We start from the raw sequence: 20,175 nt of genomic DNA, 5'->3' as shown, positions 1-20,175 counted from the left end.
ACCTAATTCGGCGCCAGTGAGGCAGCAAACCTCCCTGAAAAGAGGGTTCGGTCTGCAAATGGGTGCTCCCGTTCTGCACAGGATTAAGAGTTAGAGTGTACCCTCAGCAAGTTTGCTGATGACACCAAACTGGGAGGAGTGGTGGATACACCGGCAGGCTGTGGTGCCATTCAGCGTGTCCTGGATAGGATGGAAAGTTGGGCAGAGAGGAACCTGATGAAATTCAATAAGGGCAAGTGCAGCGTCCTGCGCCTGGGGAGGAACAACCCCATGCACCAGTACAGGCTTGGGGCTGACCTGCTGGAGAGCAGCTCTGCGGAGAGGGACCTGGGTGTCCTGGTGGATGACAGGTTGACCATGAGCCAGCAGTGTGCCCTGGCTGCCAAGAAAGCCAATGGGATCCTGGGGTGCATTAAGAGCAGTGTGGCCAGCAGGACGAGGGAGGTTCTCCTCCTCCTCTACTCTGCCCTAGTGAGGCCCCATCTGGAGTACTGTGTCCAGTTCTGGGCTCCCCAGTTCAAGAAAGATGAGGAGCTACTGGAGAGAGTCCAGCGGAGGGCTACGAGGATGAGGAGGGGACTGGAGCATCTCTCCTATGAGGAGAGGCTGAGGGAGCTGGGCTTGTTCAACCTGAAGAAGAAAAGGCTGAGAGGGGACCCTAGAAATGCTGATAAATATCTGCAGGGTGGGTGTCAGGAGGACGGGGCCAGACTCTTTTCAGAGGTGCCCAGTGACATGACAAGGGGCAACGGGCACAAACTGAAGCAGAGGAAGTTCCATCTGAACATGAGGAAGAACTTCTTCCCTCTGAGGGTGACAGAGCCCTGGCACAGGCTGCCTAGGGAGGTTGTGGAGTCTCCTTCTCTGGAGATATTCAAAATCCGACTGGACAAGGTCCTCTGCAGACTGCTGTAGGTGACCCTGCTTCGACAGGGGGTTGTACTGGGTGACCCACAGAGGTCCCTCCAACCCCGAACATTCTGTGATTCTGTGAATCACCAGTGACCATAACTGTCTGTTACTTCTTCTCGGCACTGGTCGTAAGGCAGGTTTTGTTGCGAGGTTTTTGTCTCTCTGACCTTGGCAAGACCACTTGTGCAGGTTCCTTCTCTTTTTCATTATGTGCATCACCTACCATAGCCAGGGAATTGTACCTGTTCTGTAAGGGCATGTTAGAGGCTACGGAGGGGTTTCTCTTATCTCTCTGTGCTGTGAGCTTCTTCTGCCCCTCCTTATCCCTTGTGATGCTGCCTTCCTCCTGGCACAAAGCTGATCCAGGACCTGCCTCCACGGTGGCCACGCTGAGCTGGCTCGCACACGTTATCAATAGTGGAGTACAGCTCCATTGACCCCTCTCCCTCCCGGACTCCGGAATACTCCTCAGCCTGCCCACCTCCTGTGGCAGCTCGGCCACCGAGCAGAGCAGTCCATTGGTCTGGTCACACCTGTTCTGAGGTGGGGCTCCGGCTGCACGGCTGCATTGGCTCTACCGGGTGCCAGAGGCTCAGGTGAAGACGGGCGGTCGCCATGCTGCCCCACGCCTGCCTGCTGGGAAGCACCCATGCTCGCAGGCCATGGCTTCCACCTGCTTAAATCTCCCGCGCTGCCAGGTGTGGGCCCTGCCCTTGCCGTTTGGTCCAGTCGGCGGGCCTGGGGTCGGCTGCTCGGGGACAGCCCCTGTTTAGACGAGCCCCTCCCTGTCCAGGCGCACCCCTCCTTGTGCGCCCCGGCATTGCGGCTGGTGCTCCTCCCGCTGCCGCGGCATCTCTCGCCAACGGTTGTTACTGGAGAAGCAGAAGAGCAGAGTCACAGCTCCCAAGGAGCTGCCTGGGCGTCCTCCTCCACGGGGCTGTGCTGCCATGAGCTGCAGCCCTGTAGCTCTTCAGCTGGCAACAGGCCAGATCAGGAGGAGACAATAAGGTAAAAAAACCATCAGTGATTCTTCTCTTGAATCTTTTGATTCTACATATTTGACATGAGAGCATGCAGAAAGGGAATGCCTTGTTGACGCGACCAGAAATACCAAGGGTAACTTGAAAGCCAGAGCCATCCTCCCGGACACCCTTCAGGCACACCCAGGTCCAGGGCAGGGTTTACAGAGATGTGAAGCAGAAACACAAGCCAAGTTCCATGATACAGTGTAGGTATCCTGTAAACAGCCCCATAAACAACGCTACTGACCCTCACAATGTTATCAAAGTTCTCATGGCACTGCGCCTCGTGTTCCCATAAAGGTCTCGGAGTTCGCCAATTGCGTGAGAACCCGAGCCATCAGCTTTAAACATAAGCATGTTTCTAACCCTCAAGAACTCCTGAAGATCTAAAGCCAAGAAACAAACAACACAAAGCAATGTTTGGGACATCCTCCTCATTTCTTGAGGCTTTGTAATTTTCCAGTTCTTAAGGTCAGCATTTCTTGTCAGCTATGAAAGTCTTTTACACTTTCCTTACTGACCGGTTTAGATATTGTATTTTCAAATTTTTCCTACATTATTACTATTATGTCGACCTAAATGTAAGGCAAATGCAAGTCTTAAGGCACCTATACTTACACTAGAGTGGAAGTAAGAAATAGCAATGTTGGTGGTATTTAAAAAAAAAAAATGGTTAAATCCCCACATATTCTGCCTTTTCACCACAGCCCACTTTCCCAAAATCCTGTGCGTAGTTCTGTAACCTCCTTCTTTCCAAGACTCAAATTGACATGCTTCTCCACAGCATACCATACTGCTAGCTCCCACTCTGGGCATGTTGCTCTTTCTCTCTCAGGACAGCCAAGAGGACCTCGTGGGTAGAGGCCAAGTTTCTACACAGGTTTAAGGGCACAAAGCCCCATAAGCCCACACACTTCTTAGCACTGTTGGTTGCAGCTTGCTTTAAAAGCACCATGCCTGGGACTTGCACAAGCCTTGTGCAGGCCAAGTGGTACACCCTCCCCAATGCTGTCCAGCTCAGGTGAAGCTTTCAGCCATTGCTGGTGCCCAGACGCTCCTGTTCCTGCACCCTTTGGCTGGGGTGGGTGCTCAGCCAAGGCATCCAATACTGATGCAGAGCCTGGTCTTGGGAGAAGCTTGGAGAACAGCCAAAAGAGCGGACATATGTGGAGGGTGTGTTAATCATGGATACAGTGCAGGAGCATTAGTGGTCTGGACTACAACTTCTCTAATGCCCCACTTCCTCTCGTCTGGCATGAATGCTGCAGGAAGACCAAGTTCCTCATCTCTGCTTTCACTTCCTCCTTTTTATCATGAAACAGCGTTTATTTTAGCATCCCCCTGCACTGGGTCAGGGAGCCCATGTATACCTGTCCAAGACCCATTGCAGCACAGCCCTTCTTAGCCAGCTCCAACCACCAGAGAATACTGCCAGTCCTCAGAAAGGGCAAAAAAATGGTAAATCCATTTTTCTGGGGCATATCCTGAAAATGTATCTGGAAATATTGGGCAAGCTGCATTTTTCAGGAAAAAAGTTTTGATAAACTGTTTCTATTCCTGAGCCAAGTAGCATACACACACGTATTCACTCAGATTATATGAGTGAAATTGGAGAGTGTTAAAACCATGACGACTTAAAAACTGGTTAAATCCCCTCATCCTTAAACAGCTCTGGAATCTACCCAGCATGCACAAACAGAGATACAAACAGCTTCAGAGATACTAAGTCAACCTCAGCTACTGCATATAAACGTAGGAGAAACAGTTAAAGACAAGCCAAGGTCCTGATTTTTGAGATGCACACCCCTAGAACTTTACTACCATCTCAGAAATCACAAGAATAATTCATAAATTTAACACAGTATTCATGTTTACATGCCCATTAGTCAAGGCATTTGCCAACAACATCTAGCATGTCTAGTTTATAGACATGAACTTGAGACTGGATTTTTTCATGCAGGAATCTACGGTTTTACACATGATTAATCATCTCCCCTAAATAAAAAGGAATCAGCTTGGCTTCATCAAGGGGAGCTCAACCCTTGATCAACCTGGTAACCTTCTGTGATGAAATGACTGGCATACTAGATGAGGGGAAAGCAGTGGATATTGTATTAATGGACTTCAGCATGGCCTTTGACATCGTCTCCCGTAACACCCTCACAGACAAGCTGTTGATAGAGGGCCTAGATGAGCAGACAGTGAGGTGGACTGAAAACTGGCTGAATAGCTGGACCCTGAGAGTGCTGATCAGCAGTGCAAGGTCTAGCTGGAGGCCAATAACTAGTGGTGTACCCTAGGGGTCCATATTGGGTCCAGTCATAGTTAACATCTTGATCAATGACCTGAATGATGGGGCAGAGTATACCCTCAGCAAGTTGGCTGATAACACAAGGCTGGGAAGAATGGCTGGTAGGCCAGAGGAGCATGCTGGTATCCAGCACGACCTCGACAGGCTGGAGAAAAAAGTTTAGCAAGGAGAAGTGCAAAGTCCTGCACCTGGTGAGGAAAAACCCCACGCGCCAGTGGGGACCACCCAGCTAGAAAGCAGTTTGGCAGAAAAGGACCTGAGGGTCCTGGTGGACACCAAGTTGAACATGTGCCAGCAATGTGGCAAAGGCAGCTAATAGTATGCTGGGCCATGTAAGACCAAGTATTGCCAGCACGTCAAAGGAGGTGACCCTTACCCTCTGCTCAGCACTGGTGAGGCCACACCTAGAGCAGTGTCCAGCTGTGGGCTCTCCAATGCAAGAGAGACATGGACATACTGGAGAGAGTCCAGTGAAGCGCCATGAAGATGATTAAGGGCCTGGAGCATCTCTCTACTGAGGAAAGGCTGAGAGCTGGGACTGTTCTGTCTGGAGAAGAGAAAGCTCAGTGGGGTCTCATTAATGTCAGTAAATACCTGAAGGGAGGGTGTAAAGATGAGGGAGCCAGGCTCTTTTCCATGGTGCTCAGCGACAGGACCACAGCCAATGGACACAAACTGAAATATAGGAGGTTGCCTCTGAACATCAGCAAACACTTTTTACCGTGACGGTGATCAAGCACCAGCACAGGGTGCCCAGGGAGATTGTAGAGTTTCCATCCGTGAAGATATTCAAAAGCTATCTGGACATGGACCTGGGCAACTGGCTCCAGATGGCCCTGCTGGAACAGGGGAGATAGACCAGATGACCTCCAGAGGGCCCTTCCAACCACAACCACTCTGCGATTCTGCAAATATTAAAACATTACAATTGGTACAAACATTTTTGCTTTATGCAAGACATTAAATGTCTTCACAGGAACGGAACAGTCCTGTTTGATACCCCTTGCAGTGACACGCAATGCAAATCCCTTCTCAGTTATTCAGCACGATCCTTCAGTTGCCTAACAGCTCCCCTCTGCCCTCGTGGTAGTCTGCCAGCCTTGCTCAGTCTCCCGCAAGCTTCTTGTTTCTGACTTCTGCTTTGGAGAACTCCTCGAGCTATTCGCCCTCGTGATCTCCTTTGTGCACACTGCCTGATGTAGTTTACGCTGTTGTAACCCTTGCGCTAGGTGTCAAGAGGAAGGGTTCACCCTGCCTATCTGGCAGGCCAAGTTTTCTTGTTCCAAGAGTTTTCTAATATAAATATTTAAAATCTCACCAGGCAGCAGCTCATGCCCCTTTTAAATGTCTGGCTGTTCGCTTCAGGACCCCTCCAAACACATGATTTAACTGACAAAGAGTAAAAAACACCAGGCCCCTGCACCTTTTCAAAGACAAAAATGTAAGGGCTGAGTGCTGACTTGTTTGGCCTTGCCAAAGGAAGACTGAGGGACACAAGGGGGTCAGACCTCTTGCTATAAATACCTCACGGAGAAACCAGTTATTCATGCTACGAGACAATGCTGGCATAAGACCAACTGCATATAAACTAGCTGCGAATACATTTAAGGCGAATACTGAAAGCAGATTTTCGTCCACTGGAGCAAAGAGACCCCAGAGCAGCCTTTAGAGAGGAGCAATAGCAACAGTGGCATCTGAGTTCAAGAACAAGAGCGTTTCACAGGAGACTGGAGTCTGGACTCCGACACACAAGATCTCTTTTACTGTTGCACCCTTGTCATCTGTTCCACATTATAATTCATTCCGATAAAAGATGACTACTTTCCATAAATGTCGCGTGTTATGCTCATGTACAGACCTCACAATGGCCTCTAGTGATGAACGACAGTCAAGCACCCTGAATGAAAGATTCCTGCCAGCCTATGCCTCACAGAAAAGGCATCAGCACGACATTGCCAGAGTTAATCAGTCTCAGAAATAATCTTGATAAAGCATGTCTATAATTCAATCTTCAACGTGTGGCTGACACATAGATTTTGTACTCCAAGAGCTATTTCAGCTAGGGGTTAGATTTCTCCCCCCCTCAAGCTCCTCTGGAAGTTCTTCCGAGGTAGCCACTGTGGAGGCACAGTTAAATGGGTACAGACATCTCAGAAGGTGACATCATCTATTCTTTCTTCTTACACTGAAATAGGTCATGCAGGCAAAAGGCACTTTTACACCATTATAACAGCAAATGAACTAGGAAGATCATACACTTTGACTTGACTTGAACCACTAACACAGATTCACATGAAGTCAAGTCCTTGAAAGAAACCTTCAAGAAACAAAACCAAACCCCTGTTTCAGCACAGTACTTGTTCTTACTTCACCAAGCAAGTTTTGCTTCTCAGCTAGATTTTAAGTTCAGAAGGTAACTTTCTTACAGAACAGACTGCCCTGTAACATTGTATCGTGAAATTTCACATTCATAATTTTATTATAATCTGAATAGAGGTGATATCTGAAGAGCAGAGAAAATGACTATACAAAGAATTTATAGAACATTCATTTACATACTGGAGACCTTTTGTTGTTTCTTTACAGTTTCAAGAAAAAGGCAAAAATTTTCACTAGTAGGTAAATCCGAGAAGGAAACATTAAAGTTTTAATGATGCTGCTGGATACATGGAAACCATTTAATTAAAAGCATGGCTTTTAGCACTTCTGTAGTTTAACACTGTCTGATTATAGTAGTACATTTACTAAGCAGGTTAATAGGAGTCTGGCTAAATACATGTGTCAACTTGCTGCCACTAGTTATGAAACTGCATATACATACCTACCAAAAACCTTGAAAGTGCTGTATTAACTATTTAGTCTTGTATTTCCCATGAACTTAAGTTTTGTGAATAACTTTCTACATACACTACACAATAGTACATACTGAACTATTTTGCTTTGTGCATTTTTTAATTCATTAAAAAGCAAAAGCACATGGCAATATACCATCCAAAGGAATGCATAATAGAAAACCTCCCTTAGAAACAGGGCAACTTCTTTTTTCCCACTTACCAAGTAGAGCCAGACTCCCAGGAAACACCACCAGGAGCGTCAGCATTCAACTCCTTATGCCTTCAGCAAGCACAAGGAATAAAAAAATAAGGCCCTGTATGGAAATGATAATACACAGGAAAAAAAAAGACACTTTATTTTAAGCCCAAAGGCCAACACTTGGTGTCTAACAAGACACGCTAAAATTTAAGTATCATCTACAGAAGTGAAAAAATATAGTAAAAAATTTCTCCTTATCTCACTGCTCACAACACATCAGATTTAAATCTACTTGAGACTTAAATCTAATGGAGATGTCAGCTGAAGAAATTCACTGGGCTCCAACTGGCTGACCAGATTAGGCAACCGAGTTCTTGGTGCATTAAAAGAACATTAAAAGGAAACTTGTCCTCACATGTTTCACAATGACAAAAGCTCCTAAAAGTAAGAACCGCATTCTTTTTTGGATGGTACATAAACACCGTTTAAGTAGTATACCTCTGTCAGAACAACAGAATTATTTGGTACAAACCAGAGGCACTTGCCTTCGTTGCGTCAGCGGTAGCCACTACGCTTTGGATTGCTTCACTCTTCTACACACATCCAATGCCCACTGCTAATGATACACCACTTCCTTCTCCAAACACATTAAACGGAACCTTTCTTCTCTCTCCCTCTCTTCCCCACCCCCTTCCTTTTAAACAGCATGAAGTCATTTATACAAAGTTCATAGTTACACCAGTAATTTGGTTAAACCTTTGGCTATGGTCACTGAATAAGGTTTCCATGGTTCCAATACTTTAGGAAATAGGAAGAGAGCTGTTAACAAAAACCAGATCATAATTTTTACAGGACAAACGTAGTTTAAACTGGTGGAACTTTCCTACCATATAGCCCAACCAGAGTTTCCCATTCCGTTTAAACATTATTTAGTGAAAGTGGATAGAAGGATTAAATCCTCCGAGGGGGTATAGTTACTAGTTAATCCAGTGCCTCATGCACTGGCATGCCGAATTCAGGATGTTGTTTTATTCCTCGGGGTATTAATACAGTGCTGACAGTCACACATCAAAGAAATAGAGGCAATGAAACTTTACAGCACTGTGACACTTCAGCTGCTTTATTACCATCAGATCTGAAATGGGGGTCTAGTACTGCTCTTTTTGGAGTGAATGGGAATTAAACAGTAGAACTCAGTGACTTCTCTTCCTCATGAAGGTTTCCACTGTGATCTACTGTATCAATTTTTTGTAAAATTAACTAGCACTTTATTATGCGTTTAAAATACTGATGTGTTTAGAAAGATACAGAGACATGTACAAGTGTGATGGCTGTAGAAATCAGGACATAAATGCTCTCAAGAAATGGGACAGAGTAACAAAATAAAATCCCTTCCCTTTCAGATTTCCTGACTCAAGCAATTATAAAAAAAAAAAACATTATAAACCAAAAATAGCTCCTACGGATAAAAAAAAAAAAGCCAAAAAATCCCCAGAACATCAATAAAAAGGGGGCCAGAAGAATCCACAAATATAATTATGCATTAGGTGAGGGAACAAATGTTACCACCAAAACAGTATTGCAGAGACAGGAAATGGGAATTATCTTGTCACTGTAAGGCAAAAGTCACAATGTAAGACTCTATGGTCTATAGCAAGGCACAGGCTATACACCCTTTTACTTATGCAAAATAGTGCTAACGAGGCAACACTCAACAATGTTCTAGTTCAAGAATATCCCTATTACATATCAAAATCTGAGATCTACCATAAATAAGCTGGCACAGGTAAAATATATAAAACATAAAATTTTCTTCTTTGCTTTTCCCTCATTTTTATTCTGTAATTATTAAAATACAGTATCTTCCCTGCTTAGTTCTCTGTATAAAAAAATAATACAAAAAACCCCCAGATCACAGATTTCCACACCTTTTTTTTGTTCTGCCACCTCTCTCCTGCTTAAAAACAGCCCAGCCTTCTTAATACTAAATACAGAGCAATCTCTCTGAAAAATCCACATTGCCGCTCCTTTCTTAACAGCAATCAGCTTGCGCAAACCTTCTCTTCACATACATCTTCCCCGTTCTCCATTCAGTTCCCATCACTGATCACACAAAGATGAAGGGAAGAGCAAATAGTCTTCCTCAGACCACCACTCTCTTAAGAGCATGTCTGCAAGGCCTACAGCTACCATTGATGCAACCATGGCAAGTGTCTTTGTGGAGATTATACAAAACATTTTCTGCACAAAAAAGCAGCACAGCCTAGTGAGTATTTCTGCTCCAATAAATGATGAGAAACAGCATGTGAAAATATATCAGAAACCCTTCAGGAGAAAAGTTTTTCATTTATGCTTCATTCAGCTATGGGCTACATATGTTTGGGTGGCACCCAGCTTCTTTTGTTGTGTCCTTTGATATGAAAACAAATAATGCTTTGTGAAGTCAGAGGCATCTTCAAAGAAAAGGCTGAACTCTTGCAAGCACAACGCAGATAGACCATCCTCTGCTTTCCTTCTTGGGACTGACAAGGTTCAGACGCTGCTGCTGGATAGGCTTTCTCCCTCTCACAGTGCTTTCCTTCAGTGAAGTCAGTGAAGAGCTCCGAGTCCAAGATTGAAAGGTGTCAGATCTTCTTCTGGGATCCGATCATGACCTTTGACACAAAGTTCACAATGGCGCTGGCAGGTTGCTCTGGATCGTGCTCTGCAAACAGGTGGCACACGTTGTCTGTGGCACTGCCTTGCTTCCTGGCAACGAACCCAAATACTCTGCACGGGCAACAACCACAGCGTATCAGAGAACAGACAGACAGGCACTGCCTCGTTTCACACAGCAAAAAAGATACTGCAGACACCAGACGCACAAATCGGACTTCAGCTGTTCTGAAGGTCCTGTGTGACTGCTAAACACAGCAGCCTAGACGCACCAGCCAACTCAGGAGCTCCTGCGTGGCTCAGGATGGCCAGCATCAGGGAGAGAGGTTGTCCCCTTCCTTCTACTCCGTCTCCATTGCATCCTGTACTGTGTGCTGTCAGAGACATGTAGCTGGCCCTGGGTAAATACTCCGTCTGATTCAGTACTGCTGTTCTCGTACCTACCTTGGGGGTGGTGTGCCAGGACTTGCCTAAAGAGAGGCTTTGAGGACCACATATCTCAGTGGGCAGAGTCCTGGAAATAGGACTTCTGCCATCTATTTCTGTTCCTTTCCAGAAACCAGTGCCTCAGTTCTCTCTGTTTAGGTTTCTTCTTTTGGTGAAAAGGGGACAACAGTGTTTGCCTTCAGCAGAAAAGACTTTCTAATCCTCTGGTAATTATATATTTATGCTACAGACTAGCATTACTAGGAGTCTCGTCATGTGTGTGCTGTCTGGGGGATTTTTTTCTTTATTAAAGCTATCAGTCTAAGTGAGACAACTAAGCTTGTATTAGTGTTGCTGGACAAGTGGAACACAAAACTAAGTCGCAAATGTCTCTGTTTTCATTTCTGAAACTTTAGTCAAATCACAGACCTGCAACCTAAATAAACCACGCTAGCTCCAGCTCCAGACATCCCAGCATCACACAACTAAGCCCTGAATAGCAGTGGTGCAGATGAAGTAACGAAAGTCTAATTACAGTGGGCAGAGAGACTTTTGTCTCTGAATAGCTGCTTTCCCTTCTATATCTCTGACAAAGATAATTTAAAACACTAAAAAACAGATAGCTGTAATGATATTCCTAAAACATTCAGTTAAAAGAGACTCCACTCCGATAGGTGTCCACTTACTTTGCAGAAAGGCCATCTTTCATCCATCTTGTTGTCCATTAAGACAGCAGTAAAAAAAAAAAAAAAAAAAAAGGAATGGAGAAATAAAAATGAAACCTATGTCAGTCTCTTTCATAGATCAACAATACAAACAACATATTAGAAATACCGCTTGTCTTCCTTACTTTCTATCCTGTGGATCCAACGCACAGAAAATAACAGTGTTGACTGGATAATGTCGCCGAAAAAAGAGTCTGGGTAGGAAAAAATAAAACAGCTTTAGGAATAGTTAAGGTAAAACAAGTTTTAGGAATAGTTAAGATGGTTAAAATATTAAAAAACAAACAGATCTGAAAAATAAATCATATTTAATCTAAATTTAATAATGACGACATATTCTTTTTGCTGTCTCTGAATGACTTTGAAAGCCACCTGAACTGCTCCAACCAAATAAATCTCTATTTAGAATAGCAACACCAAGTTTTTGAATCGAGAGAAAACTGACCCTCTAGATATGAAAATGTATTTTTTTTCTAAAAATTGGCCACTTAGATACTATGTCAGTGGGAAATGCAACTTCTTGGAACTTGCGAATAATTTGATTATATTAAGTTTCAAAATACAAGCACTCCTAGGCATTATAGTTTAAGTTTTGTCCTTGATCTGCTATAAACGCTAGCAGATCCCATGGCATCAAGAAGTCTGGCACTTTTTTTTTTAACCTATAATGAATTCCTGTTGTCCCTCCTTTGTTATTGTCAGTTTTCAAATCGAAAGTCTTTGTGGTAGTCTTAATAGCATTCAGTACAAAGTAAATATAAATTAACTTTTTATCATAGTATTTTACAGGCTATCCAAATCACTCTTTCAAACACTGGAGACATGCAGTGTCTACTTAGGCCAACTCCGTTCAGTGATACTAGTGAAAGACACCGTGAAGATAGATTACTTCACTGAATAGGTTGAATATCAAATGCTGGCAAAGCCATTACTTTCCCTTTTTGCAAGAAATTACAACAATGAAAACAATGCCACAGCAAAGTGACCTTCCAGAGGCAAAAGCTGTCACATGGAAGTCATGTCCGTAGCTTAAAACCTTGATTCTCTAGTCCTGCAGACAGCCGACACTGTCACCGCCATGCTTTAGACACCCTGCTGTCCTCTGACGCAGAGACTGCAGAACGTAACTAGGAAAACCAAACCAACAGCAGCCAACGCTTGTTGGGGACAAGGCCGGGTATTCTCTTCCCGTCCCTCTTTTTGCTTACTTTCTTTGATTATCTGTCAGCGTGATTCCCTGCGCAGACACCTTGAAGTGGACAACGGTTGAGATGGGAGAAGGATCTTGCATCAGTGTCAGGCTCAAGGCTTTCTGTACTGCCTGGTAGCCCGTAAGGGACTCCATCTCCACTGAATTCAGGTACCAGACATTACATGCTGTAATGAGAGAGGGGACAGACTTTGAGAGGTCATTACCCAACAGCAAGCAAACGGGTATCTTCTGAACAAAACCACACAAAATGTAAATTTTCCACCTTTGTAGAGCAAACAGGGAAGACTGGCAGCAAACTACCAAACCTCCTACACGTGCCTCACCTTGTCCCACCGTTGCTTCATAGTGTAAGTCTGTAATTTCAGAGGTCAAACGCCTTTTGCTGTCGCTTTGCTTTTAATGCCTTTATATTTAAGCCAGTGACTATATTTATCTATTACCCACAGATCCTGAAATTTACATAAATACAAGACAGCAGCAGAGTGAGGCCACTCATAGGTACCACTACAGCAAAGGTGTTCCTGAGGGGAAAGAATGGGGATATTTTAAGTTTAATTACAGCAGCCATTAAGAAAAAACACATTTTTGCAGCATATGCTCACAGATGTTACACTTTCAAATGGTATTTAAATTATATTCAAAGGAAAGCATTCACTTGTATGGCAAGACAAGAATGTTTTTGCCCCATAAAGAATTGCAGGTTGCTGCAAAGCTCAATTCTCATTAATTCCATAGTGTTTGTATATTTAGTGATTTTAGGGCAAACAAAACAAGTTCCACATTGAGAAAAATTACTGACTTCTGTATTTTTAGGTCTATCCTTTACCTCAGCATGCACTTCTTTTTAAAAGCCCTATTCCTCTCCTAGAGATATTAGTACCTTCTGAAGTATCTCTATAAAACAGAAGCTCACCGGTTTCTAAGGCTACTGAACAGTTATTTTTTCACCTGGTCTCATATCAAATCTGCAGTGAGCACAAGGAAAAGAAGTACTAATATTATACAGCATATTATAATAGTACTATCGTACTGTATAATACTACATAGTACCACATGGTAACAGTGTCATATAACATTATACGGTATTAATTATTATACAGTATTAATAGAATTATTCACATACTTAAATACTTTGGGACTGTGGTATAAAGTCAAATTTACAAGCAGACTAAGAACAATTTTGAAACTGAAAAGCCCTCTTAGTCTTATTCTGCAGCACAAGCAAGAATGATTAAACACATCCACAGCTAAACACTGGTACCAACAGACTTTGTGTTCTGGTACAAACACCTGTGCAGGTATTCAGGACAGATTTACACCTCTGGCAGCTGACACTTCATGCAAATTACCATGTTAATATTTCATTTGTTTAGCAGTTTAGCTTGGCTTGCCAACCTTACTATGAAACCAAAGATTTAATCAGTAATGTGACCAAAGCTTTCTCCTGTGATTATCTACATAAAATACACAGCTACACATTAGCGCTTTCAAAACAATCAAGCAATCGTACAGTTAAAGACTGCATAAGCGTAAGTTTGATTCCAGCATGAGGATCAGTCCAGTAACTTCAAGCCCTGGAGTCTGTCAATGAAAGAAGGGATCCAGAGATTTGATTTATTTGATTTGCAAGTGTAAAATCTCCCAAATGTATTTGCGCATTGCTGTGATAGTTTCAATAACCTTTGTTTAAATCAATTAGCATGCAATTCATGCAGACGGGGATTTAAGATGAATGACAAGTTCAACAGGGCCTTCCTCGCTGAACAGCTTTCTGTCAAATCTATCCAAAATTGTAAATAACATTCCAAACCATAAGCTCTCCTCTTCTCACATCGTTACTGTGTACGTTTGTACAGATCTAAAGCTCTTCACTATCCTGCGAGCCCTTCCCACCACAGCAAGCTTGCCTTGTTTCACAGTCACACTCCTCACCCTTTCTGAGACCCAGGTGAAGGGCTGTCCTTCCCCTTCTGCCACACATTGCATTGGTATCAACAGACTGTCCAGGTTTTGTTTCTAAATTTAATAGCCAAGCATTTTGTCTAGATTGCCCTCAATGTGATAGTTCAAAGGCAGCCTTCAAAGACAGTAGATTCCTTTACTTCTGTAGCACAAAAAATACTAAATGGAACCTTTTTCAGAAGTGTTGAAAAGTGCAAAAACGTCAGCTTAAAAAGGAGATTACAGGGAATGAAAGGTAATGAGAAAGGCTGGAAGATTTCTCATTTAAGAAGATCATACATGGTCTGATGGGATATCAAACGACAGCAATCCCACAGAAACCATACTCCAGGCTATAACAAAAGGAAGACGTCGGTGTTTATCGTGCCGTGCAGCTGCGGTGTTGCTGCTCTCGTCTTCCACGGGCCACATTTTATAATCACATCAGTGGTACCAACAGCTACACAATGTGGCCATTTCGAGTAAACCCTGCTGCTTATAGGCTGGGAACACGTTTTGTTCAGAACGCTTAGTCCCTTGACTGTATGAGTGGAAACAAAGAACTGGGATTTATTTGGGGCAGAAAACTTTGTTGCCGAACAGGAAGGTTAATACAGCAAGGTCTATTCTAGGGAAAAGCCACTTATCTGTATAGTGTCTAGTCTTCAGTGGTCACTCTCTAGGAAGCAAAGGGTTTCTGGTCTGCTTATGCATTTAGATAATGACCGGAAATGCTCACTAGGTTTTTCAGACAGCTATAAAAAAAGATCATTCTAGGAAAACACACCTTCATTTTTTTGCTTGTGGAGTGGGAGAAGAGTGGGGTATATAGGGCAAGGAAAAAGTGCATCTGCTTTGACTAAACTGCAGGTGCTCACACAAGCTCAGAGTTGGAAAAGCAACAATTTACATGTTTTGGGTCTGCACTTCAGTGCTCAACTCCACAACTGGCATGTCTCTGTGACTGGAGAGGGACCTCTGAAACATGGAAAATCAGTGGGAAATGATGTATCAAGGCAAAAAAAACCCTCTGAGAATCTCTCCTAGCTAATTTATCTATTCAGGTTCCAAACCCTCGTTTAAAAACAAAAACAGTATCAACAAAACAGGGAAGAAACAAATGCACTAAGTTCCCTACATGATCCACAATGTGACAGCCCCCATAAGAAGTTACCTCACTCCTGCCCCAACTGAAGTAAGAATTATTTCTTTTTCTTCGAAAAGCGTTCCCTGAGCAAAGAGAAAACAACATTTCTCAAAAGACAACACACGTCCCTTTTGCTGGGTTTTCAAGAGGTAAGGTTCTACAATGTTTTTTCCCGGCTGGCCGCAACAAACACCACCAGCACTGAAAGACAGAAAGGCCAACACGTGCTGACTCCTGGCACAGCAAGCTGCGAAGGCTTGCCATTGCCCCAGCCACACATTCCTGCTTGATTACCGCACTCGAAGCAGTACTTCAGACTCTAAAGTCAAAGCAGATTGCTGCATGAGCGAGAAGCAACACTCTCTCCAGCTTGGCAACTGCCCCCTTTAGAAGTACGCCAACAGGGGTGAGGGCAATGAGGCAGCATTCTTATAAAGGCATGCCTGGCCACAACATTTCTGCTTGCGGCTCCAGTGGTAGGTTAAACTCAAAGGAGAGTGCCAAACGTAGCGTATTCTCCTGCTCTAACGGAACTAATCAGGTGGACAGATAGATCCCAGGAAGAACTCACAGCAGCCTGAAAACCAGGCCCCATGGGATGGCCTGGGCAGAACCCCCTGGGCATGCCCACTGTACAGAGGAGTAACACAGTGGCTGCATTTCTACTAAGGACAGCCTCAAGATTACGCAGGGGTGCTCAGAGCACCGTGTCCAATAACGGTGGGTTCGGACACCATCACGCTTTCTCAGACAGGCTGTTTCACCTGTCTCTGGGTCAGCGGCACACAAACAAAGCGGATGGAAAGCAGAGCACATCTCTACACAGCTGCTGCAAACACCTCTATTTGAGAGCCATACAGATGGTACCAATGCACAGCATCACATCATTTGGAGGTAATCTTGCCAGGGTTGTTCCGTCACATCAATAAGCTCACGGTAAAACAACTTAACTTGCCAGAATGGGTGCTGAAGTATGCACGAGAATCCATAAAACAGCACCCAATGGAAAAGACACTGGACATTTCCTAACAATATGCAGCATCAAGTGAAGCACATTGCAATATTTTTTAACCTCTTTTTTTCAGACCGATGAGACAGTAAGCATTTTCCAGTGGTACTGTTGTCCCCTATGCTGAGAATTTAACCCCACTGAACACTCTCCTTCATTGCCTTTTGCAGACCTCAGACAAAGTTCATGAACCTCTGCAAGCACAGGTTGAAAATATCTTCTCCAAGTTCATCAGTGACGAAAGCAATGTCACTGCTTCAAAACTGCTGTGCTTGAACCAATCTATGTGCGCCTCATATTCTCATGGGAGACATGACCGAAAGGTTGTTGAACTTAGGAGCTGGCTGCAGAAAACAGAGAGAGCTTGGTACATATTCTCACAGTGCCCTTTACACTTCTACACAGCACTCTAAATTTAAACTGCTCCCTTCAAACATCCTTTAGTCCAGTCTAAGCTTCAGCTTCTCCCAGCCTGAAAGACAGAAAATTTGGTGACAGTCAAATGCAAGAAAAAAATTTAACAGACCTGCACCCTGTTTGAGCAGCTCCGCTGCTGAGTTTGCAGCAGTTTGTGGAGAAGTTTCTGCTATCTCGTCCAAGGGATCTGCAAACACAAAACACCGTCCATGTCTTGTTTGGAATTGAATCAACAAATCAATGCATACAGTCAAATATGAGTTTGGCTTTTGTAATTGTAATCTCATCTATTGGACAACTCTTGGCCAGAAATATGAAGCAATCCTGTACCTGCAACTATAATCATTTGTGCGGTTTTTGTGTTGCATCAAGTTTTTTTGCCTCCAGTGCTGCAGGAGGGATGCTCAACCTTTTGCTCCTGACGGTAAAAGACGTAACTACATAGCATACACTGCAGGTACAGACATGATGTCACATTAAAACAATACTAATAGCTATACTCCCTCATTACAACCTCAACATTTTTTAAAATAGTGCATTTTTAACTATCCCACTTAATTTGTATAATTTACACTAATTTAGGTACAAAGACTTTGTGTTTCTACAATGAAATCAATTAACTGTATTTTGAATCAGAAGATGACAACATAATCCTTCTTTCTTCATACTTACATAGAAAACAAACATCTGAACTATTAAGTCAGCAGTGGAATGTTTGCCTCCCAAAAATCTTCTGTTAAAATTAGTGAGGAAACTGTCCATTGGTATGTTATTTCAGTTATATAAATGCATGTAAAAAGATCTCACTTACTGCTGTATTTAACATGATGCACGTTGTCTTTGCATACATTCAAATGAGGAAGAGAGCAGTAATATGGCGTGTGACACTATTCATGTTTAAAGTATCCATTCGCTTTAAATACTCCACGCACTGTACCCAGAATCATTCACCACAAAAGATCATCTTAAAATGCGTGATCATCTCAGATTCAAAAATAAATCGAAAATAAAACTTCACTGTGGTATGTTTAGTCAGAATAAGGCAAATGTTTCAGTCCTGCACCTCTACCAAAACAGAAGGAGCTTTCCATTTTAGGTGAGGAGGATAAGGAGAACAAGCCCACCTACCACACTGGTTTGCCATATAAAGCAAATCTCTGGTCACATCTACCATAGTGTGTTTTTGTGCTCAAACGGTTTCATTAATATATCTGCATAATTCAAATGCTATGTTTGAACACTGACATATGGCCTTTAGCAAAATTTTGAAGAGTTCAGTAGAAAACCACAAGAATGTTTAACATTTCTGTAATACATCTGGTGTTAACTTCATGTGGGAGAGTAACAGACAACTGAATAGCTACAAGCTATTCAAGCATAGCTACATTTTGCTGTTGTCTTCGAGCAGTTTATGAAATCACCACAATCAGTATCGGAATTGCAGCCCCATGATGCAACACAGGCTTTTTGATCATTTACTTCAACAATGGTTGGACCTGTGTAAGTTGCTACTTGCTTCCTGCCAGTGTCACATGCTATTCTGCACCTTCTGTTCTTTACCTATTTGCCTTCCCTAAAGCCCTTTTGCCACCCAGACCTGCATGAGTGGCTACATCTAACCATACATGGCCATAATCTCATGTCTGAGAAGTACATTTGTCTTCCTACATGCTAGATTACTGTGCAGATTTCCACGATGCACATATGTTTACAAATGGAATATCACAGTACTAGTCTGCTCACAGCTACAGCTTGGGTAAGAGCCATCAGCAGTACTGAAGAACCACTTTTAAAACACAGCTTCCTTCCCTGTGCATTCTTGCTTAGATCTCAACTTGTGGCCTGTTCACCTGCCTTCAGACATTGGCACTTTGAAGCAGAGCTCGGCTGGGTATATCTCTTTCGTACTTTAACAAGCATACCTCTGTCTGGGATGAGGAGCTTGCAGGGCAATGCCAGGGGAGTGATGGAATGCTGATACACCAGAGCTGTCAAACTCCCTGTGGTCAGAAGAGTTACAAAACATGCACAGTTAACTTCATGGACAACAAGAATGCTTCACAGTTATGTTGGCTCTCAAGTATTTTATAGACCAAGGGGGCTTCCCCTGCTGCTCTTTAAAAATTTTCTCTTGGAACCTAAGCCAATACACCTAGCGTGTTCATGCTTCCCAGCACTGTCCCAGTTGGCTTTACCTGAACTTAACAATCACAATCATATGCTCACTTTCCCTGCTTAAACACACTGCTTAAACCCTAACCTAAATGGCTTTGCTTCAAATAGAGAAAGCACAAAAAAGACAAAAACAGTAACATATGGAAATCAGTAAATTCCTTTCACTGCTCTTAACTTCTGCTACGTTAAATGTAGTAAAATCTCATGAAGATGGTAAGAGCACAAGTGGTCAATGCTATGTGATGAGGCAGAGAAAGAGCGAGGAGTTCCGCTCTTAGTCACCAGTGCTTTGTCTACATGCACCTCTATTTTGTGCTTATAAAAGTGTAAGAGATGGTCTAGACCAAACCTCCTCCATTCAATGCAGCAGTGACATACGTGGCATTCTCTATGAAATTATTCTTCTTTTCTAATCAGTCACTTTTGTCATTTGGACTTGGCTTAATTAAAATGATTAAACATTAGTCACCCTTGCCATTAGCATGTGACTATACTCTAAGGAGTGAGAGGAAGGTGTAATATCCATCAGTCTGTTTGTACAAAAAGCCATCCTTTGACACTGTTTACTAACAAACATTGAACACTGTAATCACCCGCTTGAGAAAAGTAACAGTACAACCAAAACCAACCTCATTTTTACAGCCCATCAAAAATTTATTTGAAATGGAAAGATGACCCAATTCTGCAAGGGTCTTATAGAAACACAAAGACCAATCAATACTATTAGTCCTTCATTGTCTTGTCCATACAAGTGGGTGATAGTGCTTACACACCTACTTTGTAAAGCAGTTTTGAGGTCATATACATGGAAAGACCAGGAGATGCTTGAACTAAATGATTAGCAGGGTTACGTATGTGCCATAAACAGGTACTTTCACTTTTACTGGGCTAAAGATTCTGATTTGAAGTAAGTGTCATGCCAAACACTGACAAAAGTCATTCCATCTTTACTTCAAATAGGATTTCTCATTTCACACTTGTTTATTTGGTGGATGACCCCTTCAAGTGTGTACTGGGTGTCTGTGACAAGGCTGGCAGCAGCAGGCGGGAGGGCTGCAGGGTGACCTCTGTGGGAAGAGGCCAGGGGCTGCCCCATGCCAGGGCACAGCCAGCTCCAGCAGACCCACTGCAGCGCACCGCCGAGCCATGGCTGCAATGCTGCTGGGAAGCGGCAGAAAAGGCTGCAGAG

At 43.3% G+C, this 20,175-nt stretch overlaps 1 protein-coding gene across 13 annotated transcripts in view; it reads right to left on the bottom strand.

Annotated features, from left to right (window-relative positions):
- Positions 1–6,700: 6,700 nt before the first annotated feature.
- TNS3 (tensin 3) overlaps positions 6,701–20,175 on the bottom strand; it is a 250,157-nt gene continuing 236,682 nt past the window's right edge. For 12 of the 13 annotated variants that reach the window (XM_075418528.1, XM_075418524.1, XM_075418525.1 and 9 more), the window contains 6 exons: positions 18,734–18,811; positions 16,921–16,998; positions 12,293–12,461; positions 11,210–11,278; positions 11,046–11,072; positions 6,701–10,047 (listed from right to left, as the gene is read on the bottom strand). In XM_075418528.1, coding sequence (XP_075274643.1) covers positions 9,903–10,047; positions 11,046–11,072; positions 11,210–11,278; positions 12,293–12,461; positions 16,921–16,998; positions 18,734–18,811 — 566 coding nt within the window. In that variant the 3' untranslated portion in view covers positions 6,701–9,902. The remainder of the gene's footprint in view (positions 10,048–11,045; positions 11,073–11,209; positions 11,279–12,292; positions 12,462–16,920; positions 16,999–18,733; positions 18,812–20,175) is intronic. The other variant, XM_075418527.1, reaches the window with a different exon arrangement.

The sequence above is a fragment of the Opisthocomus hoazin genome, chromosome 4 (genome assembly GCF_030867145.1).
Source record: "Opisthocomus hoazin isolate bOpiHoa1 chromosome 4, bOpiHoa1.hap1, whole genome shotgun sequence".
Taxonomy (NCBI): domain Eukaryota; kingdom Metazoa; phylum Chordata; class Aves; order Opisthocomiformes; family Opisthocomidae; genus Opisthocomus; species Opisthocomus hoazin.
This window is presented reverse-complemented; position numbering and strand designations above follow the sequence as displayed.